The sequence below is a fragment of the Pezoporus occidentalis genome, unplaced genomic scaffold (genome assembly GCF_034315485.1).
Source record: "Pezoporus occidentalis ecotype Australia unplaced genomic scaffold, CSIRO_AGI_Poc_V1 ctg52, whole genome shotgun sequence".
Lineage (NCBI taxonomy): Eukaryota > Metazoa > Chordata > Aves > Psittaciformes > Psittacidae > Pezoporus > Pezoporus occidentalis.
In genome coordinates this window covers 650,156-676,406 of record NW_026915858.1, presented here as the reverse complement: position 1 = coordinate 676,406, position 26,251 = coordinate 650,156, and the positions used below count along the sequence as shown (strand labels likewise).

Below are 26,251 nucleotides of genomic sequence, written 5' to 3'. Positions count from 1 at the left end.
ACAGCAAACCGCAGAGACTGACAATTAGTATCCACGCTGACCTCAATGCTTTGCCTAGATTCTGCCTGACTGAAGAGGTACTTGACTGCTACAAGCAAGCCAGTAACACTGCATTCACACTGTAGAGCAGTGAAGACCGTGTAGGTCTTCTCACTGCAAAACCTACTTACCTCTTCCCTCCATAAGCTCTGAAGATTCCTGCAAACCCATTATAACATATAAAAGACAGAAAAGTAAACAAATTGCATACTGGCTTCCTGGGAACCCATGACAATATTCAGCCTGCGAAGAACAGCTTGTATGATACATGGCAAGAATGATGCAGAATTTTTAAATACAATGCAGTTTTGTGTGCACCAGCAGATAAGAATATAACTGATTATACAAAGTAATCAATAAAAATATATAATAAAAAAGCAATTCAGTACTACCCAAGCTATGACCTTATCCTGAAGAAAATTACAAATATACAAAGGATTTGGTGAAAGGAAAGAACCAGGCACTTGAATCTGTTTAATCTGAATACCATCCTAGGGCTTAGGGATAAAAATCCAGTTTTGTTAGCACTGGGAGAGTACAGTGCCGAGTAATACAGTGTCAAAAGCTTCTCTCAATCTTATTTCTTAATATAAGATAGGAATGATTACAGAACTCTGTGGAATTCAGAACATTATCTGCAAATTATAAAACAGAAATGGTAGTGGAGAAGCAGGAAAGAAACTAGTCAAACAAAAAGATAGATATTTCCTTTTGCCCATACTAATTTATTTTCCTGATTGATTTTGGCTCATTTTAATTTCTGACAGATCTGCTTCTCAAGAATGACTAAAAATATTTATGTTCTTAATACTTCAGCCTAAGAGAAACTTTTTTTTTTTGTAAAGCTAGCTGTTGCAACTAAAATATTACAGAAAGAAGAGTTCTCACATTCAGAGGAAGAACATTTCTCCATTTGGACCCAGATAGGAAGGCTGAAATTTTTTAACATGTATGATGCAACTGTAGGGAGCACAACTGCCCTATACTGTCCCTGCTCTGGGGAGCTGCTTATGTTGGTGAACAAGTTATTTGAGGGAGGACTTTTACAACACAGTCAGGCTTACTAGCTTACTCTTATTGACGCCTCTAAAAGTTTCTTCCATCCTTTCAGATTCAAGTACTCTGAAAAAACATATGCAACTGCTAGCTTGACAAACCCTAACTAATTCTCACTGTATCTGTCCTTGGCGGAAATTTTAACTGGCTTAACTGCAATAAAAGGGACAGAAGCACTTGTCAACACAGCTGGTTGAACTCATGTGCATGAAAACTAAGCTAAGGTAAAAATGTTTTTTTTACCTCATCCTAACTGCCTTATATCCTTTCTAAACAAAGAAATCCTGAAACTACTCTTATTTTTTTCTGATTCAAAATACTAATGACATTAGGAAGAAAACATATTCAAATCCATTCTGAATAGCAGGAACAGAAAATTTTGATCACAGCTCTGGGGAATACATTAAATAATTGCTTAATGAAAGTTTCTCCACTATATTTTGATAGAAATAAGCAATGCCACTTTCTTTAAATCTATATAAAATGTTTATAGGTATGCTTACATTTTTAACATCATACATGATCACATAATTATTACATTCCTTACAATGTAGCTGACTTACCTTTTAAGCCCAGAGAATCAACCGAAAACATGAAAGACTTGATTTTACAGTTATACGCTTTTCTCAGAATGAATTCACATACATACATTTGTTTTAAACCACTACACTGCACTCAGTTTTTTACTTTAAGTAAACTAGAGCTGTGCTAGCAACATATTTGCAGGTCAGAAACTGCCAACTGTCAGGAAAAATCAGAACAACTGAAAAAGAGTATCTACTATCTACTGCTTCTGAGGCATTTTAAGATACCTATCATCCTGGGCGCCTACGACAAATAATTCAGTCAATAGGCAAGATTCTTGTTCCAATGATGCAGCTTTAAAAGGAAAAAAAAATACATTGGTAAGCAGAGTTCCTTATGGATGTCACTGTATTTTCCCAAAAAATTATGCTCAAAACAAAAGTTAATGTAGTATTTCATTTCTATTTCTAAATTTCAAATGTCTTTTAGAATGACTTTCAAAAACTGGTCATGTTTAAGTACCTCATCACGTGTATTTATTTGTTCGGTTTTTGAGATCAGCTATTAAAGTAAATGATAGCATGTACTTAGAGGTTGATTAAACTTGAACAAGTTATTAACTTCAGCATAATTTGTAATAAATTCTGCATAATGAAGTTGAGCTCTGTTAATCTGGCATATCTTTTGAAAGTAACAGTACTGTACACCTGAATTTCACAAACTCATTTGTACCTGAAATTTACATAGCAAAGGACATTCATGTCTCCTTTGTTTAAGGATATTTAAATAAATAGTATGAAACATAAAGAAATATATCTGTGGAAACCAAAGAGGGAAAGGCAGCAAAGGGTGCATTTCCAGTATTATAATCCTGCAGCCCAAAATGCTGAGCTGGAAAAAGAAGTGAGATGAATGTCAGGCCCTGACCGTGTTCCAAGACAGCAGAAATAAGGTACTCACAAGGGTTACCTGTAACCACCAGTGTAAAAACCCTACAAAACCACTCAGAACAGAATGAGTAACAATGGGCTCCAGGTTTTAAAGACTTGATTCTTCATTCAGTGATACTTTTCTTACTAGAAACAGCAGGACTAGAAATGGCAGATAACCTACAGTTTGTACTGATTCATATAGACCATTTTTTTCTTCTTGATTTCTATGGACAAGGCTTTTTTGATACTCCCATGAGAACACAATCTTCAGATACGATAGTATTTTGCCACTTTTACTAGTTACATCACCCTTTGCTGAAATAAATCTGTGATTTGGTGATTAATCTGTCACCCATCTAACCTGATGCTTCCTAGATAAATTGACAATTACAGACGTAGTATTTTCTCACATTCAGAAAATTGTATGTGAAGTTCAACCCTATGACTTTATTTTTTAATGTATCCGATTTTGAAATTATCAAGTGCAAAAAGACATGAAAAAGGACACGTGAATAATAAAACCCTGAACTTTATATTTAGAATTTTCATTTATTATTGTCAACCAAGATGGCCACCAAATGGTTGTACACTCGCTCATTCAAGTTAAATGGAACTGTTGGTAGAACAACTTGTTATCATTTTTGACATGTCTATACTTCCTGAAAGCTACTATGACATTTTATGTAGGAATCTAACTACCTAAGCAGGAATTTTCAATTAAAAATAACAGTTACGTTGTTTTAGGTTTGGAAATCAATAGTGACCACACTGTTTCCTGTGTGAGTTCTTTTTCAGAAGGATTTACTGAAACTGCTCTCCTTGTCCCAGTTTTTTCTCTTTCCAAACAGGTGATCCCTACAACTTGGCAGCGTACAGGGCCAGTTTTACAGTTCAGCAACATTTTAACCTTATCTTTTAAGAAAGCGAGTTTTATAAGACTTGCATAGAGGTCATGTAGATTTTGCTCAGTATTTGCATGTGTTGGAACAAGTCCTCTGCTGGAAGTATGATGGATATTGCTCAGTCCATGTAAACTTGGCTGATATTTGTCTTTATATATTGTGAAAAAGACTAAGGCAATAATGGAAAAATTATTCTTCCCAAATCTTTCTGAATGCTAAAAAAGCCACAGGGAACATTGCTTTTTTTAAACCACAAGTTGCTACTAAATACTATCCGTATTATACCTATCTCTTCTACTAGTAGGACTGTTGGTGAGAACAGACATTTTCAGTAATAACAATTTTTACAAACCCACCTGATTTTGCCAGCTGTTTTGTCTATAGATTGTCTTATCTTGCGAGAAAATTGGAAGACTGAGGACAAGAGCAAACTGTCCCCCATAACCTGCAATAAGTTTTTAATAAAAAAAGTATACTGTTAATTTAATAAGAATACAAACAATTCCATAAATGTTGAAATATTTTTAACTTAGAAAAATGACTTGTTTCCTAATTAGCATCATATATAAAACAATTATATTTCAACATTTTGCAAATTAAATAATACACAAATAATTTTTTTTTCTACCTGCTATACGTAGGAAAGAAAGGATATTGTCTAGAATATTAAGTGGGAATTGTAAAAGCCTGAAATAGACACATTAATAGCGAATCCAATTGTGTACTCACTTCATCTCTGCTCCAAGTCCTTCTCCGGGTAATTTTGGGGGGATCAAGGGTGTCTGTTATCTGAGGTCTAGCATCATTAAGCCGACCATTCCCCTCTGGTGGTTTGGAATGCACTAGTGGAGGGATTTTTCTAAAATTGAGACTTTCATCAAATACTCGGTCAACCAACTAGGGGGTAAAAGAAATGAAAACTACTGATACATGCAAAAAACAGATTAATATCCTTTTCTTTCTGAAATGGTTTACAGGAATCCCATCAAATAAAAATCATTCTCTTGTCTTGTACAGCATAAAATGATTCATCTCTCATGTAACAATACCTTGTAAAAATGAACTATTTTTTCCCTCCAATTACCAGCCACAGAAACTTTGCTTATGATCAGGTAACATAACAGTTACCTATAAACTGACACATTAATCCTTTGATTAATGGAATATATTTGCGGAATTAAGTACAGTGCTATCAAATTTCAGGTTTTTTTTCCCAGTTTAGCCATAGTGTTACAGAAACACCTATACCTACTTAAAGGAGATACTGCCACCTGCAGTATGTACATACTGTACAATACTTCTTAAAGAAGAAAATAATTATTTACTAACATAATAATCAGAGTGATCTAACTGGATCTGAGAAAATAAGCACTTCCTTGAATCTTAGCCTTAAGTCCATGAGAATCGCTGTGAGTGCAGTTATAATTTGAGTTCTCAACTCACAGGTTTCTTATCACTGTTTATATCTTTTTTTCCACAGAAAAAGAAAGTATTATACTATCCACAGTAAATTAATATATTAACCAAACTTTATGCACACAAAAATGAATAAACACATTTTGAAAGGAATACTATGAAGAAAAAAATGCAGTAAACATTTATAACATATAAGGGTGAATTATAATATCGTAGAAAGTGATGATTTAAATTCAGCTTAGCATATTTACCAGCATTAGACCTGTGATGATTACTAGAACAAGTTAGTCAACATATTCATAGAGCAGCACACCAGAATAGTCAAAGAAAATAAGAATTATTAGAGCACAAGACAAACTTATTTTAAGGCAGTTTTTGATAATGTTATTAAGAAAGAAAATCTGAAGTGATTGTTAAGTGATGGTACCTAAGTATTTCAGTGTTCAGAAGATGAAACTTTTGTCACCTGTGAAAAAAGGGACTTTTTTGTTTTTAATAGCTATGCAAAGTATTAAATGCATACATGCATATATATTTGCGCATACACACTCGTATCTTCAAATGCACTTAGATACTATCCAATGGTATCTAAGGCTACTGACAAGCAAGAAACAACTATCTTGTCCCATGTTTCGTGGAAAAAAAGAGACAGACAGATAGTATGCAGTCTATTGACAGGCTGTGTTCATAGAATAATTTCTAGGTTGTTTCTTGGAATGTAAAGGAACTTTAAAGCAAAAAACAATGTCGAGATCATGCATACGGTTTGAGTGGAAATAACTAAAAAAGGCTAGGCAAAATGCTAAAAGCAAAAGAAATAAAGAAAAGGAAGAACCTTATGCATTTCTCCATGAAGATCTCCTACCTCTTCTCTAGTGTCTATGGCAGAGCCAGGGGTGGTGGCAGCAGTGCTTACTGTGGTACTGGGGGCAGTGCCTGATGAAGTCACTGAATCTATCTCTCCTGCTACATCGTTGATTTCCCGTGCGATGAGAGCCAGATCTTGACTGATCCTAGTAATAAAGAGAGTGTTACATACTTCCCTACAAACACCTCTGGACCAGTAGAGCCCAACCTGCAACCTTTGAGCTTGTAAGTTCTAGTTCTTGACAACTGTGCTATGAAAATGTGTATACCCTTCTAAACTGAGAGTTTACTGGTAAAACTGTGAAAGCAATTTTTTAAATGAAGTTTTTAATAACATGCCTTTCTATACGAAGAAAGTAGAAGGCAATCTCAAAAGATGTAAGTGCATCCTTTTTTTCTTTCTAGGATTCCCAGGTGGAGTTGTGTGCAACATGCACTAAATCTGACACATGGATTGCACTGCAAATATGCTGAAAATACTGCACAGACGATCTGTGTACATGCAGTAAATCTGAAATGTCCAGAACACATTTAATTTATACCTCAGTTTACCTACTTACAGAAAACTTCCTGAGGACCTTTGATTAACTTAGCAGCCCTGCAACTTGCTCAGATCAAGCTGTTTACATGTTTGAAACTCCAGAGCAGTACCCTAGAGCTTCAACTTTAGTCAAGACAAGCTTTCTAGCTGGAAAAACAGTATGTCTGTGAAACCCCTGGATATGATAGCACTACACAATTACATCCGAATTGTCAAGTAATGATTTCTTTACTTCTGATCCACCACATCAAAAAATTGCTCTGCTCTGTATTTTGCTCAGCACAGGGAGGAAGCTTGCCTAGCTCTGCATGTGCTACTCCTTCCCAGGACACCCCCCAAAAAAAGGAGGGGAAAAATCCCCCACCACAAAGCTAAAAGCCCCCTGCTAAATATGGCACCCTGAATCTCCACCTTGGATCAAGCAGTTCAGAAGACCTAAGAATTCAGAGCAGCCCCAAAAAGTGATCCCCTTTCACTTTTCTGAGAGGACTGAAGGCACAGAAGTCAACAGTGCTAATCCTGCACCACCAAGGACTCTGTGAACAAAACCACCCCCCACTTAAGTGAAAGGAGTTGCACAGCCATGTGACAGTGATGCACACCGTGCTGGCCAGTGCTTGTTAAGGGTGAGCTTCTTTCTGCTCTTTATTTTCACTTCTTCAAGTCAGAAAGAATAGACATCACTGACCTAAGCATAGTTTATGACAGAGTGAGCAGAATTTAAACCAGAAAGGAAAATGTAATTTCCAGTCAAATTTGAACACTAGATTTTCTGGCTAACCATCAGCAATCCACAATAATGTGCAACCTTGTGCAGCTCAGATATTCTTCTGCAGCCTTACCCCAGTTATATATATATGTGTCAATTATCTGTTACCACCCCACACTGTATTTCTGAATTCAAACAATCAAAGACTAGAACACAAAAGCAGAAACCAAGTCAACTGCTCATTGTAATAAATTATGGAAAGTGCCTGTTATTACTACATCTTCTGGTTCAATTTTAATCTATATTTCATGTTCTTATATATACAGACCATTAAAACTCCAAGGTTTGAGTTAATATTCTAAGTAATAGAGATACCAGAGCACCTACTTCTTTTTTTTCACACAATCATATCACTTTTTTCCTTAAACGCACAAGTTGCTAATAACCACATTTGATTTCTGTGACAAATTTTGGTATTTCATGAATAGTTGTTAAGAAAATAAACCTCAGGAAATCTCAATTATCAGTATATCCTCCAGAAGACAAATGTCATTAAACACCATAATGAGAAGTACTATCAATCAAGTAACACTTAACTCTCCACAGAAATCAGCAATGCTTTGACATGCCACAGCCACTTCAACTGAATTCTTACCAAGCAAACAAAATTACATCAAATGTCAGATGACTACATAAAAATGAATTTAAATGAATCTTGAAAATATCATAATAAACAACTCTAATATGGATGGCAAAGAACTTGTTAGACCAACATCATAGTCAAATACTAGTCAAGTGAACAAAATCTGGAATTAGTTTCAACTAGATAGTAAACTATAGTCAGTACTCAATGTTTCTGTACAGAAACAATAGAGAGCACTGAACAAAAAGCACTATGTAAAAGAAAATTAAAACCCATCTGAGAGTTGGGCCTGACTTTTCATAAATGAAGTTTTCAAGTAATTCTACGTTAACTTTTAGAAACAGAAAGTACTGCCTAAAGAATATGTTTTGTATAATCAGGAACATGAGACTTAGGCTTTAGGTAACACACTATTTACTTGCTTGCAACAGTAGGTTGCCTTGCAGATCTCTAGTGCTTCCTGCATCAGACCTAGCAATCATACAAGGCAAATTAATGCAAGGAGGCAAAACTAAAATAAGATTCAAATTCCCTAAGCCCCCCAACCCTGCCCCAGGAAATACACTTTCAATAGTTTTTACCTGTATTGAAAGAACATCTATAGTATTAGAAAAACACAATGAAATAGGAATACTTTTAAGGTACCCATAAAAGTTCTGAACTACTAGATTACCAAAACCGTTCTCATGCTTACTTCACTATGTCACACTTCCTACATTAAGTCAGTTTATTTTGTAATGATACCTTAAATCCTTAAATAAAATATATGTGAAACTCCTGTTATTCTGAGGGTGTATCCTCCAGGCCAAAGTAGTTTTAAATAAAATTTAGCTATTCCATTAAGCTTTTACAAACATCACTCTCCGATTTTCAATTTTATTAACATCTGTAAATTGTAGACTCCATGAAAAGTGCAAACTGGGTCAATCTTGGAAGAGCAGTTAAAATGCAATATGATGGTAAATGGATGCAATGAAATATTTGTCATACAGTCTCTACACTACTTTCTGTTCCACATTTGTTTTATAAAATTATCTTTACATCTGCCTAACCTAATCAGTTATTCAACATGAGCAAAATAATCAGTTTTAATGAGAATGTACAACTGTCTATTACTTTTTTAAAAACTCTAAACAGAGTTGAAGGGACTGTGATCATGGAGGCTGGACTAAGCACTGGGAAGGAAAAAAAACAAACCCTCCAGGGTAGACAATAATAGAGGGTAAACTATAGTTAGCAAGGAAAAGGGAGCAGGGACAAAAATATCTTAAAAAGGACAAAAATTAAACTTAAAAGCCAGAGGAGCAATATTTTGCGTCAGTACAAAGAGATACAGATGTACAGAAAGCATCAACTAGTGACATAGAGCAGGGGGGCTCAGCAGAGGCTAACCAAGGAAACTGGCATTTTAAGCAGTGACAATAGATGACAGTAGCCTGGCATTTCTCAACTGCTGAGTGCTAGCTTTCTTAACCTAAAACATGCTCGTTTAATGCAGTTTGTGTAAAATTTCTGCACATCATCACAAATTGGGCAATACCAATTTGAACCTCTACTTCCAATGGAAGTGAAGAAGGTGAAAAAGGCAGGGTACGTATGTGACCTTTAAAACAAATTTAAAACCAGTCCTTAAATGAAGAAAATGGCATGAAGCGCAAGGGGGAAAGAAGCCTGACACACGTAATCATCAAGTAAGTTGAGAATGGATAGTCAGTTACTTCCAGCATTAATCTCTCCTAGATGAGCAAAATGTACCAAGAAGTTTCACTGAAGTAGAGGTTCAACAGCAATTTTTATAAGGACAAAATAATATGCTATGGGTATAATTTTTGTTTTCCCCAGATACACACATTCCTCCCTAGATCTATCTCTAGCTCTAGATACATTTTAGAAAGATGCTTCGAAGATGTTTATTTCATGATTTATCAAGGTGCTACCAGATTCCCTTAAGTATTTTCCTTTTGCACAGACAATACTAGAAAAACAAATGTTGAAAAAATGTAACAAGAGGAAACAAAAAATAACCAATCACACTAAGTAAAATGCAATGCTTCACAACTGTAACACCACAGTATTAATTTTAAAAGGAAAACACTTTCCTTGTTTAGGCTTCCAAATCAAGTTCTGTTAAAAACTTCAGAACCTGGACACTGGCATCTAAGTTTTAGATAAATAAAACTATGACATATATAAACGTTATCTAGTGCAAGCTATTGGAAGCTTCCACTGCCTGGGTATTGCATGATACAGGAATAATGGAGTACCAGAATGCTGAACGTTTCTTTGGTTCACCTGAAGCAGAGTACTATTAGCAATAATGGAAGAATTGCTATACTAATCTCAGGGACTTGCAATAAAAGAAATTACTTTTTGATGAGTATGCATGACTTAAATCTGAAAATATCTATCACGAAATAATGTCTAGATAAAAAAAAATTAAAATGAGAACGTGGTGTCTCACACTGCCAAAATCACTTTCTCCTCTCCTTCACGTATGCATTGATCTGAGATCTTACCTCAGTATGAACGTAAGGGTAGTACAAAATCAGATATACTTCAACCTCAGGAAATACACCATTACCACAGATGACTTCTGCAAGTCCCACTAATGCAATCAGAAGTTCATTTCTGTGATCTGGCTATCATAAGTCAGAAATGACTATCATTTTCCATTAGAAAGAATGTGCTGGTAACATGAGTGCTCTGTCTGCTAGTCTCATGAGAACTTTAAATTACCCATTCACTTAGAGAATAAGAACACTGAGTGGTACAGAAAATCCATTAGCCCTCTTTCTCTTCTATACGTACCTGTACAACCAGCGGAGTACAAATCTTTGTCATTTTAGAGGCACTCCCTTAAAACTAACCTTGCTATTTCTTCTCGGTGGGCAGTCCAGTCACGAATATAGTCTTCCTGTTCCTTTATTCTGTGCTTGAATGTATTGCTACTTTGAGCTGCTGTCCCAGTGCTCTGCAGTCGTGTGGTTTTCAGGGCTGGAGAGGTACGCAGACGGGTATGTTTAGGAGAATTACGGTTTGATCCGAATTCATCTTCTGAGGTGGAAGCATAATCTGTAGGAAAGCGCCTCCATCTTGCACTTACTAAATTAGTTTAATTGTTAAAAAAGAATTATTATTGCAACTTTAATAAGAAAAAACAGTATTATTTTAGTAACATCACAGAAGTACACAACTATTCATTACCAATCCCCAGATACCTCACAAAAGGTTTATTTACTACATCTTAAAAAGAAAGCTACAAAATTTGTGTTAAATAATAAGTATTAATAGAAACGTAAAACGGATGCTCTTTGTATAATGATGAGTGAAATAAGATATAAAAGCCAGTAACTGCAGAGAAGGTCAAGCAAATTGCATTACAAAACAAGGGCCCAATTCATTAACATTTAAGTATATAGTCAGATTGCACTTTTTCTGCAGATTTTTTCCCAAGTTTCATTCATGGTTTACATGATACAGAAAAATGAAGAGATACAAAGGAAGGATGGAGCTGGCACCAAGCCTGGAATGAATGCTTACTTAAGGAAAGCATATATATCCTAGATGATGCATTATGTATTTAGTACAGAAAAAAAAAATGTTTAAATTAAGTGTTATAAAAATCAACAACACATCTATAAAAACAGCAGCCTCAGAGAAAAACCCATATATTCTCACATGTAGCACATAAAGCACATACAGCCATGTCGCCAGAAGACAGCCTGAAGTGTAAGAGAACTGAAACTAAGCAGGAGGCTATTGTCCCCCTGTGAAGTATTAAAGTGTAAAAAATGCATTTCAGATATTCTGTCCTCAAACATTCCCAACAGGAAGAGATAGAACTAAGTGTAAAGGAATTCTCACCATGATAACCTGCTAAATTCTTGCAGGGGACTTATCCCCACAGTCACTGACATTCACGAGGCTCTATAATTACTGTAGAAATTTTAAAAAGTATGTGATCATCTTCTGGTAATTTAAGAGGAATAGATTCAGGTAATGTATATTTGGCTTAGTATAAGAAAAATGCAAGAATTAATAATGATTTTTCCTGAAACATTTTAAAACACATTATAAAAGAGGTATACATCAATATGAATTTATGCAACAAACAGTGAAAGTATTTTTTGGTTGCAAAAAGATTTGTGCAATGCTCTCAAAAATTACAGTATGTAGAAAAATTAGCTTGGTGCATAAGCTTACATCCCTTCCCTCCTATAAATAATGCATTTTTAATCACTGAAAACAGAATATACTGCTATAATTTTCTTCATGTTTAAATGTGGACTTCAAATCAAGTCCAAATCTACTAATTTTTTCAATAACTTTATTGAGAAAAATAAAAATGTCTCTCCAGTCACTTACTTTTCTCTTTTTAGAGGTTTCAAACTTGTTTTGATCTTAGGGAAGTAGAACATAAGCAGAAAAAGCACATTTCCCCACCAATGGCATGCAAGCAATGTGTGACTGAAATCCAAAGAGTTTATGAGTTGGGCCCACATTTTTACTATCATTTTTTTTGTTTAAATTCTTTGTCCCAGTTCAAATTATATGAATCACAATAAATATAAAACTTATCTTAAACCTCTTAAGTGAGCTAATCCAGCAACTCAGCACTGTACAATGAGCATATGTCATCATATATTTAAAAACTAAAAACTGAATGAGAAGTGAAATATCAGAAACAGATTTGATTTCTAGTACTCTACCACTGTAAGTTTCAACATCAGGATCTGGGTCTGGGAGAAGCTTGGATTTCTCTGTGTACAAAATAGTGTTTTATCATGTTAATTCGTATTAAAACATTCAGATTAGAAGCATTTGCTTAAAAAAAAATATTGATGAGATTAATCTTAGATCCTCTTTTCCACCCACACTTTTTAGGAAAAGATTCTTAAATTATATTCAATTAAAAAATCCAAATTTTATGAAAGCGTAAACATTTAAGAGACACTAACTGAAGTAATATCAATAACTGTCTACATAGTATCACAAAATCCCTCTACGTTTTTTAAGGTCATTAGATTTTAAGGCCTTAAAATGTTGTTCATATATTATCAATGAGTTTCTCATTAATATACGGAAAAAGGTATTGCAAGCTTAACAGTAAAAATTTCAAAGTTGTACAACTCACGACAAGCAATATCCAAGCGTGTTTCCCATTATGCTAGCGATACATTCACACGTATATGCCTTTAATACTATTTTTAAATTAAGCAGCCCCAATATGTCATTGTAGTCCACGCAGATTTCTGAAAGCTATCATGCAAATTATCTTAGCAAAGACTGTGAATATCGGTACCAGTAACTAAAAATCCCTCCAAAACTCTGGCTAAAGTAATCAGCAGACCAACCTGATTTGGGGACTACTCTAGAAGTATAACATGTTGACAGCACCATAAGCTGGCAATTTTGATAGACACCATAATCAAGTCACTTAAGACCTAAGGACAGACTTCATTAAGCATCTCTCTTATAATGCACTCTCACTGATGCCTTCTCAAGGTTCACACTTTTCAAAGATCCTGGAATAAGGGTTGTTTTCTCTCCATGTTCAATTTTTTTTTCCTTTTGCTTTCTTTTTCCTCCCCCAACAGCTTTGATCAACTTATCTGCTAGTTATTTGCAATGACATTTAGGTCAGCAACCCAGCAAAGCTGCTGAACACAACTACTTGTTCAAGGTCTCTCTACTCTGACTCACTGCTTAATTTTACAGTTGCACTTTTGCACTAGGTCTGATCCTTTTTTAATTTTCCCAGTAAACAGCCCCTTCTGTAACATCAACTTCCCTCTGCAATTGTGAAAAAGGTCTTTGGTCTTCTCTGTTTTTATTGATCACATTCTGCTATTTGATGATTCAGCCTTGATTAAATCTTTCACTGCTTGCAGTAAAAAAATATTAATTCTGCTTCACATGTCTTCACAGTGTTGTCAGTTACCAAGCCTCCTACCACAGGAACACCCTGGTAATTACTTTAATGCTGGTAATTCTCATTCAAAACGTGCCATTTATCCGCTAAAAGGATGCCTTTTCTTGCCCCTGTTTTACAGGGATGTATGTCTGAACATTTAAAAAGATTTGGGAAACACGGAAATAATTTTCTCTTTAATAGACTAGATTGAAGAAGCAGGATTCTGCTGCCAATGGTTAGTGATCTACAATACGGTAACATTAACTGATCTCTGTTGAGAAGACAATACCAACAAGTTTTCTGGTAAAAGATAAGGAAAAAGATCAAACCAAGCCAACAAACTCTATCTTGGTAATGATCATTCATTTTCCAGTCTTTCTAGCTCCAAGGAGAGAGGAGAGTGTATCACCGTTATGCCTTGATTAAATGTGTCTGAAGTAAAACACATTCAAACAGTTGAGGCACTTGCATCAGGTACTTCATTAGTAATTTCCTAAAGTGCTAAAATTAAGTGAATTGTTGACATTTCTAGAAATGAAATTAAACTCAGGAATTACATGCTTTGGATTGAAAAGCTTCTGCTAGCATTCTATTTTTATATATTGCACAGAATTAACACATTCCATTAAGAGATATTTTAAATACTTTTATGCAAGGATAAAATAAAATTATTAATAGCTTGATGTGTGGGGTAGTTATTAGCATCATTGTATAAGATGCTAAAGGGAAAATGACTGACTAGTACCCATATACAATAGGAGATATATACGTATACACGCACTCTTACATATACTAGAAGATTATGCCACTTTTAAAGCAGATCAGATTTTCCTAATATATACTCTCAATAGATGAGTAAAAAGAAAATTATACAATCAGCTTACTGATACAGGCAAAACCCAGAACTCCAAATCCTAAAAAGTACTAAAAACATTCTTTGCTTAGTAACAAGACTTGATTGATTTATTATGCCATGATTTTGTTTTGAAAGTATCTGACTGACTTATTAGTTGCTTTCAGATTTCTTTCACCTTTACACTGATACTGGCTTCTCCCCGAGTTTGACACGTAAACTGATGATGTGTTACACGACAGAAGCTATTTCTACTGTAGATTTTTCTAACAACAGTCTTTTAAAAATACCTAGCTTGTTAGGTTGGGGTAGCTCAAGGAAGATGGCATATATTCTTTCCTGAAAAGAGTATTTTATACAAGCTACAGTAAACTTTGTGTAATGCAGGTAAATGAAAGGAATGTTTAACAAAGGCAACTGTGATAGCCTAATAGACTGGGAAGAGCAAGATACACCCGCTCCCTTGAACACAAGCAGCAAATCATTTAAATGCAGCAACCTGGGAAAAAATTAGGAAGCATGCAATAGTTCACATGGGCACAAAACACAAAATCCATATATAGTTTTGTGAAAAACAAGCAGCAGCGAAGTGTCAGCAATATCCCAATGTGAACTAGTGCTAACTGTTAAGCATATAGAAGCAGTCTTAACTGACAGTTTTCCCTGACCTAATGTTGCCACTCTTTCAGGCTGCACATGTCAATTTAAAACTTAAATTAAAATTGAACACATGCTACTTTTCCAATGATATCTTACAAAGACTTTTTTTTCTGAAGTTTCACTTTTTTTTTTTTAATCTTTGTAGACACCTGTCATAACACTAAACAGATTCAACTTCATTGTTCACTGAATACCTCATTAGTATCTCTACAGAAATTTCTGTTCAGCTAATGAAACAGCCAAAAGATACCTAGCCAGGGAATGAACACTGCCGAGAATCCTAAGAAGGTACATTTATGATATACAAGCATCAAAAGAGCAGTAGGACTGTGGGAAACTTATCACAGATATTTATATCAAGTCTGAATGGGAAGGAATAAAGGACAATTATAATTTCCGTAGCAACACACAACCCTGGAAGCTATCCTATTTATACTTTTCTTAAATTGTGGATCAGCTTCAAATAAAGTCAAGTTGTTAGTATGACAATTCAAAAAGCAAGAGGTCATCAATTTTAGGTATTCATTCCACATGAAAGTTCACTTATTTAGAAATAACTCATTTTAGTTTTGGTTGATTTAATATTGCTGTTGTAAAAAAGCTGGCACTCTTTCACAGTGCTTGCACTAAAACTATTATGTTCACTTCTAACAGAAGAGTAGTTAAAATTAATCAACTTATTTTTCCTTCCACACATCATATTACTGTAAAGGAACACAAAAGAAGATGAACATAATTTGAAAATCATGATGAAATCATAAATTGTCAAGATTTGGAACAGAGAACAGAAACTACTCCAAGACAAGGCAATCATTTTAATATAAATAACTTTACAGTATTTAGGTAGCGTTTGTGTTTAATTTTTCCGTATCTACCTTGTTATTATTCTTACCAAACAATTCTCACTCTCATAGTTCTGGAAGCTAATCTTAAATTTTAAATTATAGTTATCCTACAGATATCTCAGGAAACATTTGCTGTTCAGCATACTTACAAGCCTATCTTACAAATAAACATTGCATCTTCTATGTAGTTCTGAACTTCTGCTACCGTGACTTGAGTAAAGAGATATCTGTCCTGGTTTTGTACTAATGCTGCCACATCCAAATGCCTCAATGCAATTCTTTGTTACTGGTTACAAGTTTAAAACACTAACAAAGAGTTAAAGAATTGCAATATCTTGTTTTTATAATTTTAAATGAGAATTGTCCACAAGCCCTTCCAAGGAAGTCTCATACTCCAAGGAGAAAGCCTCCACCAATTAAAACTCAACAAGTGCTTCTTAAGAACTGTCACTTACAAAAATAATAATAATAAAAAAATCCATATATGAAAAAAAAATATTGGACAAAACTAATTCAAATAGTGTCACGTACCTGAGGGAGAATTATGAGCTGAAGCCAAAGATCTGGATTTTGAATCTGAAAGTCGAGAAATGCTATTGGCACGAGTTCTAGCAGAAACTTTACTACTATCTCCTGCTGATGCTAGCCTGGCACTACTTCTGAGAATAGCTTCCGGGGTACGAGATGAGGCAGTGCTTCTAGTTATTGTTGCTTCAGAATCACTACGTGCTGATAAAGAGCCAAGTCGGTTTCTGCGCGGTTGAGCAAGTAAGTCTATTCTGGAGATACTTCTCCTCCCTGATGGAGGTTTTGACGTAGAACTTGTAGTGGACACTTCGGAAGCCACTGAAGCCTTATCAGCATCAGCGAGCTCGCTATCGGAGGCTTCACCAAGCCGTGCTCTGCGCAAGAGAGAAGTCCTTGTAGGACGAGGTCTTGGAAGAGTGGTAGATTTACTAGACTGCCCAAGTGCAACAGGAGAAGTTTTTGATTTACCTGACTTTCCTTCCATCTTGGAATGTAAAAGTTCATCTGCTGAGGCAAAAGGAACTCTTCCATGTGATTTGCCAGAGTAGGTTTCCTGGTCAGATGATAAGATATCAGAAATGGCAGAATGAGGTACACTAGATGTTTGGTCATCATCTGTCAAATCTACTGATGGTTGTCTCATTCTGCCACTGGACTGCACAGCTTTGCGAGCATCAGCTCTAGAGCCACCATCTGAAGACCGACTTTTAGTTTTCTTTTCCATCTTTTCTCTGGCACTTGTTGCAGAAGATTTTAAAACATCCTTTGAAGGAGAACCAGAGGAGCACCTATCTTTATATAAGGTTGTAAAGGTCTTGCGCTTCTGTGTGGATTTCCTTTCGGAGTCACCAGTAACAAGACTGATTGTGCTGGCTGTATCTACGTCAGATTCTGGTGATATGGAATTATCTCTGTTGTAGCTTGGAGTTTCTGGACCTTCATCAGTTTTATTTTCTTCACGCAATTTAGCTTCAAGGAAAGCCATTACAGCTTCTGTGTCTTTTAAAATGAGTGTTGTATCTAGACTGGAATCAGTGTCCATTGAATCACTTCTGTCACGTATCCTGTTTGCAGATGCTAAAGGGGCAGCAGATCCACTTTGCTTATTAATGTGAGGAATAAGTTCTATAGGTATATTTGTGCTAGGCTTATCTATAGTAAAGCTACCTTGCCTCACTAATGGTTTTGAAGATTCCTTTTTTTCTCCTCCAGATGGTTTAGGAGTTTGTCCTTTAATAGTTTCCTCATTTTTTCTTCTTTTTCCCTCACTCTGCACCAACTTCATTTCTGCCTTATCTGTAATGTGTGCAGGAGCTCTGTCTTGATTACCTGAAGTTTTGGGTGACATAATGATCTCCTCCCTACCTTTCTCAACTTGGTTTGCAGCAGGTTTTGTAGAGGATAATTTTGTGGGTGTCCAGTGTCCTTGCTCCTTTCTTTCTTGTTGCTGAATTTTTGCTAAAGCCTGTTTCACCACAGAAGTTTCTCTGCTAGTTTCCACTCGCTCTTTACTGGAACAGCTGGGGAAAGAAAAAACTTTGTCTCCAGTAGCTTTGGGCGAAACACCATTCATTGTTCTGCTGGACTTGGCTACACTTCTGCTATCAGCATCTGAGGGACGAGCTGGAGTTTCCTTCTCCTGAAGTTCAGTGTCTTGCTTTTCACCTATTTCTGATCTCTGATGAGATGTGGGTTTCACTTTTGAGCTTTCATTCACTTTCTCCTCTTTAGGAAGCTGTGGAAGTGTCCTCCTCTTTCGCTCACCCTGGCTAGTCATAGAAGCAGCTGAACCAGTGCTTCTAACAGAAATACCAGACTCACTGATGTCTGCATCTAAAAAAGAAAAAAATATGTGAGAATTCATTCAAACAGCGAGGTAAAAATATTAAGGTAAGACTAATGTACCAACATAAAACACAACTGAATAAAATAGTCTGTCCGTCCCTCTGTTCTACAGCAGCATCAATTAGACAAATAAATGTTTAAAAACATTTAGAAGTTCTTAAAAATCTCAGTTGATGGAGGTTTGACTATCCATATAAGCTGCTTGGGTAGAAAACTTTTAAAATAATGTTCATGTCCTTTAACATGAGCTGGACTTTCTCCAATTGAGCCCATTACTGGCATCATTTCCTGTTTACAGGAAAGACTGGAAACACTCATATGAAAGAGTGGGAATTCTGTTTGTGAATTACATTAACTACTTCCAATACCTGCATGTAACTAGCTATATTATTTCATTTCAATGAAATACATTTCATATTAATGAATATTCCAATACATTTTGTATTAAGAACTTGAGCAAAGTCATGTGCTAACATAATTTAGAACAGGTATCTGCTGATAAAAGTGAGTACATACATAAAAAAATATTTCTCTATTACTAGAAGTAGAATGGTTAGGGTGTCATACAAGAGAACAGTTAATTCTACACAATCCAAAGTGTTGATGCAGAACATGTATCTATGAAAGCAATCTCTAAACTGTCACAATGGAATTACTGCAATGACCTATTTCTGGTTTATCACAGAGATGTGAACAGGACATGAAAGGCCATCTTCTGAACATGTACTTCAGAAAACTAGCATACTGCAGGAAAAGGGAAGGAGTCATTTGAGAAGCAGGGTAAGAGTGCAAAGAGAGAACAACACCCTGTCTTCCAGCTTTGCTACAAACAGACAGAATTTCTTCCCAAACATGGATAAGGATGATTGTAATTGAACAATTGCCTGCTTGTGTGGCATCTTGGGCTACTTAGTACCTTGCTGACCCTCTGTGTCTGTACACTGAGAAAGTGAACATTTGTGGCATTCTTACATAGGGACTATGGTATTTTTTCTTGCTTCATTGTAATCTCAGTAAGTATGTTCCATAATATGGGCTACAACTGCTCTCATATGAAAACTTTCCTTTTGATAGATACAAGATTTTGAGCTACATAAGATATGTTATCCCTCAAATCACTCTCTTTTAGCCAGCTGCGTACACTGGACCATATATATGAATGTAAAATTTTTACACTCTCGCAGTAAGTTAAAATAGGTACAACACAAATCACTGGTATATCAGCATACCATTACAATAGGGAGTGGAAAACAAGTCTTCCTGAACACACGTAACACCAGATTTCAAAGCTACTGAATGAGTAAGATCCCCCTCCTTCCTCACTACTTGCCTGTTCCACAGCTCAAGGTCTTGTCTCAACAAAAGGCTACAGCCTCTCCCCATGGGACATTCTTTCAGCAGTATTGAAAAGCCCCACTCATGAAGAAAGAACTTAGTATGGTTGAGGGAGCAAAAAGAATGTTTTTAACCCAAACAAGACACTGTAGATAGAAATATATAGAAAAATGTATAAAAAGCATCAAAAGAATGTGCAAAACAAGCACATACAGAGATAATACGAATTGCTCTATGAATTGCTCTGACTTTCAGTGTTTGGATAGAAAATTCTTTTTGCAGTTTATTTACCAGTTGTTGCAATATAATGTGACATACGTACTAACACACATCTGCCAATTCACTTTACACCAGGAGAGATCTATAAACAACAGTTCTAAATATCCTGTTGGGAATCCTTCTATCAAGGCGTGCACCAGCATTGGCTGTTCCAGGAATAGAAACTGGAATACAGGGCTTCCCTCTTGTCATGGTTTAAGCCCAGACAGTAACTCAGAACCATGCAGCCACTCGCTCACTCCCCTCCTCCCCCTTCTTCTCCCCCCTGCTCCCAGAGGGATGGGGAGGAGAATCAGAAGAATGTAACTCCCACGGGTTGAGATAAGAACAGTCCAGTAACTAAGGTATAACACAAACCACCACTGCTACCACCAATAATAATAATAATAATGATAAGGGAAATAACAAGGGAAGAGAATACACCTGCTCATCACCTGCCAATGAATACCCAGCCTGAGCAGAGATCTAGCCCTTCCAGGTAACTGCCCCCAGTGTATATGGGCATGGGCATGATGTGCTGTGATGTGGAACACCTCTTTGGCTAGTTTGGGTCAGGTGTCCTGTCTCTGCTTCCTCCCAGCTTCCCCTCCTCCCCGGGCAGAGCATGAGACTCTTGGTCAGAATAAACATTACTAAGCAACAACTAAAAACACTGGTGTTATTGGCACTGTTCCCAAGCTGAAAGTCAAAAACACAGCACTGCACCAGCTACTAAGAAGGAGAAAAATGACTGCTACTGCTGAACTCAGGACACTTCTCTACAAGAATTCTCTAAGCACTTAATTGAATAACAACCAACATACTGTTTGTATACGGTTGTACATATTGTACAATTACACATATTTGCTACTTTCTGAGCCCTTCAATCTTTCTTTTCTCTTTGCACAGTACCATACCTTTGATGAAGAATGCAAAATGACTGACATCTTTTTTCTGTATAATCTGTGCTAGGACACTCTTTTGAGAAACAGGTGGTATCTCTGGAATCTATGGAAGGTTTTCTGATTCCTAGACTGTTTTTCTCAGAAATTATAAAAAAAATGGAAGTTCAATGAAAATCAATATGACTGCTATCCATGAAGATTGACTTCTCTCAGACAGACTTACCAGATCCAATCTTTTACATTTATTTAAGCATGTAACTTGTTTCTTGGTGAATTTCAAAAGAGTCTTCAGTACGAAGACACAGAGTTGACCCAAGAAGGCTGGTCCTCAACACAAATACCCAAAGAACTAAGACAATTTTTTTCTCTGCAACAGGTCTGACTGCTGAGCATAGTGCTGGGACTAGATTTTCATTCTAAGCAGGGAGAGAATCACACGGTTCCACTCTGAGAGCAGTAAAGATTTGGGTTTATCAGCTAAAAATGCAGTCTCCTGACTTACAGGTCAAAGATGAGGCTAGCTCTGAAATTGTAACAGACATAGATTCTTGAAAAATATAAAGACAGTAGCTGTAACAAAACGTACAGAACACACATTACACTTCTCAATGAAACGTTTTGGGGAGAATGAAAAAAAAAAGAAAAAAAGCTGCTCAAAACTATAGGAGAAAATATTACCAATTTCTGACATAAGGATATTGTACATGTTCTGTCAATAGTAGTGTATCTTCAGAAGCAGTGTACACACAAAAGCATTTCTACTTCTAAACCATGCTTTTTTTTCACCTGATCTTTTGAACCTTTTTTTTGATGCTGAAAATTTCAAATTCAGCTGGAATAAGAGGAAATGCTGGAATTGTTGGAAAAAATATCTGTAGTAGATGACTAATAATTAGTTACTTCTTGATCAGTAAATAGCATATAATTTTCAGAATAAGAAGCGTTCATCAACATGATGTCCCTTTGTAGTTACTAGTCCATTTTATATTGAAGAGGTATACTAACTCCACCACAATTCACAAGTATCAGCATAAAAATAGGTACTCATAAAAAATAAAACAGGTACTAAGAGTAAGAAAGCTGTTTATGTAGGTACTCTTTTCTCCCTTTCATAGGTTTCTTCAGCAGATTTTATGACAAAAACAGCTTTTTATACCGTTTTCTAGTGGAAGAGACATAGATGACTCCAATCTCATGTCATCTTGGTCATGACGTGTGTGATTAGCAGCCAAACTGGCCCACTGTGATACCCAACGTTTACTTCCAGGGGCAGTAGAACCTCCCTAAGGAAGAAGAAAAAGAAAAATTACAACAGTTTGATAAAAAGCATGCCCCTTTTCCAGGTTTCTTCTGACTAGGTATGTCAGAAACTATTTCCCTGGAAGAAGCTGAAGAAAGAGTTTACCTTGGTATGTTTTACAGTTACCAGCTCTAGAATGGCAAAAACCAAAATCTATATAGCTGCACAGTCGGCACTGAATAAAGAATATATCCTAGTGCAGTGAACTCTTAAACATCAGAACCTATATAAAATATGTGAGTTTTCAAACGGTTATTTCAGTCCTCAGCTCAGAAAAGCAGGAATGGGGTGTGAGAGTGTGTGTGTTAACTTTAAAAATGTTTTTAAGGAAGCCAAGAAAGAGACATTTTACCAGCTTAGAAGACCCCCTTGTCCAGATGAACTATTTACTACGTTACAGAAAGACTACCTTAAAGACTAAAAGAGTAAGATAACTTATGATGGAAAGGAAAGGAAGATCATATTATTTGTTTGGCCCAAACAAAAAAAAAGGAAGCAACAGTTAGTTTTAATCCATCCTACCGGGTAACTGTGAAGTCGAAGTAACCAGTATCAGATCGTTTTTTGCAGCTGACCTAGAAAGGAAATTAACTTACTTCCTTGACAGTAAGTCTTTTGAACCCTTGAAAAGCTTTAATATGTAAAAAAAGTAAATATAAAATTAAATCATCTTCTTGTGTTGTTATAGCATCTTAAGTAATTAAAAACCAAACAAACCAAAACAAAAAAACCCACACTTATTTCCAAATCTAATGTAATATTACTGTTTCACCCAATATATTGTAGTCTCTCTTGCTCACATCTCCCCAGAAAGACAGCAGGCAACTGTTGATGTATATATATGTGCACCTGCACATGCACATATGGGCTGTACACTGTCAAAGGCTATACAGAAGTTTACATAGTCTTAATTTATTGGACTCAAAAGACAAAGCACTGCAAACGACAGAACTTCTTGACTACAGTTCCAAAGGAGTTACATAACCATAGGCAAGTCAAATGAGAATCACAATTCAAGACCAACAAGATGGAAAGAACATGGAGAAACCAGTAAGTTGCTTCATAAGGAGATTTGTAGGAGTTATTTCAAAGGTTAGCGGAAACTCTGTTGCCTGTTCATATCATGGCACTACTATTCAAAACACTGATTTCTGCCTAATCGCTTGGCCACTCTGGGATTCCAGTCTTTGACCAGGAACCAACTCTATAAATTTTCTAAGATCTATTTAGCAGCAATAGAATGGTGAACAATGTCATCTGGTGTAACTTCCTTCAAATTAAAAGTGACTTAGGCATTTGAGAAGACTTGAATTTATGATCTTGAATTTCTCCTGATTAAACAAGTGACCATAATTAATGAACACAATTGGAACATCACAAATCTCTTTCAGAATACTATGAATGTAGTAAGTCAGAGATGAACCAAATAATTTATTTGAATTATTATATAAATTTCCACATTGTGAATTCATTTCTTAGAGTCAAAATGTTATAAAATTCAAGTCTAATAACAGCAAAGAGAGGCAACTGAACTGAACTGCTATTCATTGGCATTTCTGAACACAATACAAGGAAAAGGGTGCTAGAAAAAAATATTGCAAAACCCCCATGCAAATACGTGCAGCATTTACAGGCTGACAACTACTGCTGAAGCCTCATTTTTCCTTCATATCTCTAAACTTTCTCTATTGCCTGTCTGTACTAGTGAATTTCCATCTTCAATAAACCTCCTAATTACAACCAAACCCAAATATGATAGACATCCGCACTACCTTTAGTACAGAAAACACCGACTAGCTCCTTATGTACTGCCTAGCTAATGCCAGAGCTAGAGATATGATATGTAGTGGAAATCTGAATTCTACTTCACAATAGAGAAATACGTTAAAACTTTGCAGATTAACTGCAGCAAACCAACATAATACATTACTTTTCTCTGAACATAATCACTAAAAAAAAAAAAGTTTTCTACTTAGTGGATGTAAATGTGTATTCTGACAACTCTATATACTAAAGCACAAATACAGAACAATGAAAAGCAGTTTCTTTTGATAGTAGTTTAAGCACAACTGAAAGGTGAAAGGTTTATAAAACACACATTAAAAAAGTCACAGTCAGTTATCCTAATGTTCTTTCTATAATTCATATCCATTTACAGGAAAGCAAGCAATCCTCCAAATCTCTTGAATACCAAAAGGAATTTCCTAGTCTTCCAGAAACGCTGGCTTCATGTAAAAGATACCAACATTTCAACTTCCATGTTAAATCTGCTTTCCCTTTTGCTTATTGCATATACAAACTAAACTGGACTAACAGATCTTCAGAAAATGGACCAATGGATTTCTGTGGATTTATTATTCCAGCTTGAAGATTTAGGACTTCAGGCTGTATGTCTGAAAAAACTTCACAGTGCACATACAGGACACCTGGAAGCATCTCCATACTTGGCATTTCAAAGCAAAATAATAATTTTTCTTTATTTTTAATAAATTTCAACAAGCTGAATAAAAAAGAAAAAGAAGTCCTTTCAGACACATACTCCAGCCATCTCATGTTGTAAGAATTGTATCATGCCATCCTTTCATAAACTGAAGTGCTGCCTTGAAAGCAGTTCTTTTAGTACCTCCTCACTCTATCTGCTTCAGGACCATATTATTCCAAGGGAGATGATCTTTTTTCAAATTTCCATGCTCACTTTATTTTCAGCCACTGTCTCTACATTTGTTCCTGGAGCAACACTGATGTCTATCTTAAACAACTAAATCCAGCAACTGTATCCATCTCAGCCACTACTTTGCTATACTAAATGAACTGTATGAATCCAGTCTTGTAAAGTCAATCTCTGTGCCCATAATAATCTGAGTCGCTCTCTTTGTATCTTCTCTAATCTTGTATTCACCCTTCTTAATCGTGGCTGACAAATATTCTATGGCCACTATTTCAGAGGAAATTTCACCAACACTTTCCACCATGGCTACAACACTGCCCTTCTCTACTTGACAATAGTTCCAAGTTCCTATGTTCCAAGGGTCATATTTGCCTTTTCATAGCCACATGATCCTAGTGACACAATCATCCTATGTTTCAGTATAGCATCTAAGTTCAACCAAAAAGTAAGCATCAAACTTCAGACTAAATCATTTGCTCTACAGAAGGGCAGGAAATTACTGTAATTAGAGAGGACAAACAAAAGGAAATACAGCCTCTGAATACACATGGCAGTTCTCCACTTCTAAGAAGCAATATATCAAATATTCACACAAATGAAATTATTCATCATTCAGAATGTCAGCAGTATTATTTCTTTTCTCTTCAGTGGAAAAGACATGAAATGAGCATTCAAAACAGGAAAGGAACATTGCAGTTAATGGCACTGGTGACCCCGCAGATGCAGAACCAGGTTTCAGAATGTGCAGCAGCCTTTTCAAAAAATTTAAAAAACTCCAACACAAACCAAACAAAAACCAGGTATGTCCTTAGAAGCACATCAAAGACAACGTTGCTAAAGCAGGTACATTTTTTCAGAACTGTGGTTAGCACAGACAACTGACCACAGAAAATTAAATGGAAGCTGGATGGATAAATCAGAGCCCAAACGTCTACAGTGTGTTTATTCATCAAGTTCACATAGTGAGAATAAATAACAACAAGAACAACAACAATATTCTCTTTGTTATCTATCTTATTTAATTTTTGTTCTTAAATCACACTTACCTCGGTTGGCAAGTGGCAGCTTATAATATAGAAAATAAAAACATTTAAATATTTTAAATAGATAGATTTAATATTTTTACTGCCTATCTGTAATCACTGAAAAGGCAAGAACCAGTACATGCAGGCTCAATCCAACCGTGTCAGACATGCACTCTGCATTTCATTTAGTCTCATGACATACACTGCTCCAAAGTACCAAAGCTTGCCATGTCAAAGGAAAAGGTGAGAATTTCCTTTTAAGAAAAGCAGTCTTTAACGTTCTTTCCAAACATATTATTCATGACACTTCACAAACCCTGTAAATTTAAGATATTTAAGTTCAGAATAATCTTTCAACCCCAAAATTGTTTTTATAGGATCTTCATTATTTCCAAAGCCATCTTTTCCATTTTCCTCAATTGAAATATCTTAATTTTTTATTCCCTGCTTTTTCTGTCAATCATATTCTACGTTTGCCTCATTCT

At 35.7% G+C, this 26,251-nt stretch overlaps 1 protein-coding gene across 8 annotated transcripts in view; it reads right to left on the bottom strand.

Annotated features, from left to right (window-relative positions):
• Positions 1 to 26,251, bottom strand: part of CEP170 (centrosomal protein 170) — a 100,947-nt gene that overhangs the window by 7,090 nt on the left and 67,606 nt on the right. For 2 of the 8 annotated variants that reach the window (XM_062637338.1, XM_062637344.1), the window contains 7 exons: positions 21,930 to 22,056; positions 16,434 to 18,263; positions 12,340 to 12,390; positions 10,498 to 10,732; positions 5,706 to 5,883; positions 4,184 to 4,351; positions 3,811 to 3,899 (listed from right to left, as the gene is read on the bottom strand). In XM_062637338.1, coding sequence (XP_062493322.1) covers positions 3,811 to 3,899; positions 4,184 to 4,351; positions 5,706 to 5,883; positions 10,498 to 10,732; positions 12,340 to 12,390; positions 16,434 to 18,263; positions 21,930 to 22,056 — 2,678 coding nt within the window. The remainder of the gene's footprint in view (positions 1 to 3,810; positions 3,900 to 4,183; positions 4,352 to 5,705; positions 5,884 to 10,497; positions 10,733 to 12,339; positions 12,391 to 16,433; positions 18,264 to 21,929; positions 22,057 to 26,251) is intronic. The other 6 variants (XM_062637339.1, XM_062637342.1, XM_062637343.1 and 3 more) reach the window with 6 other exon arrangements.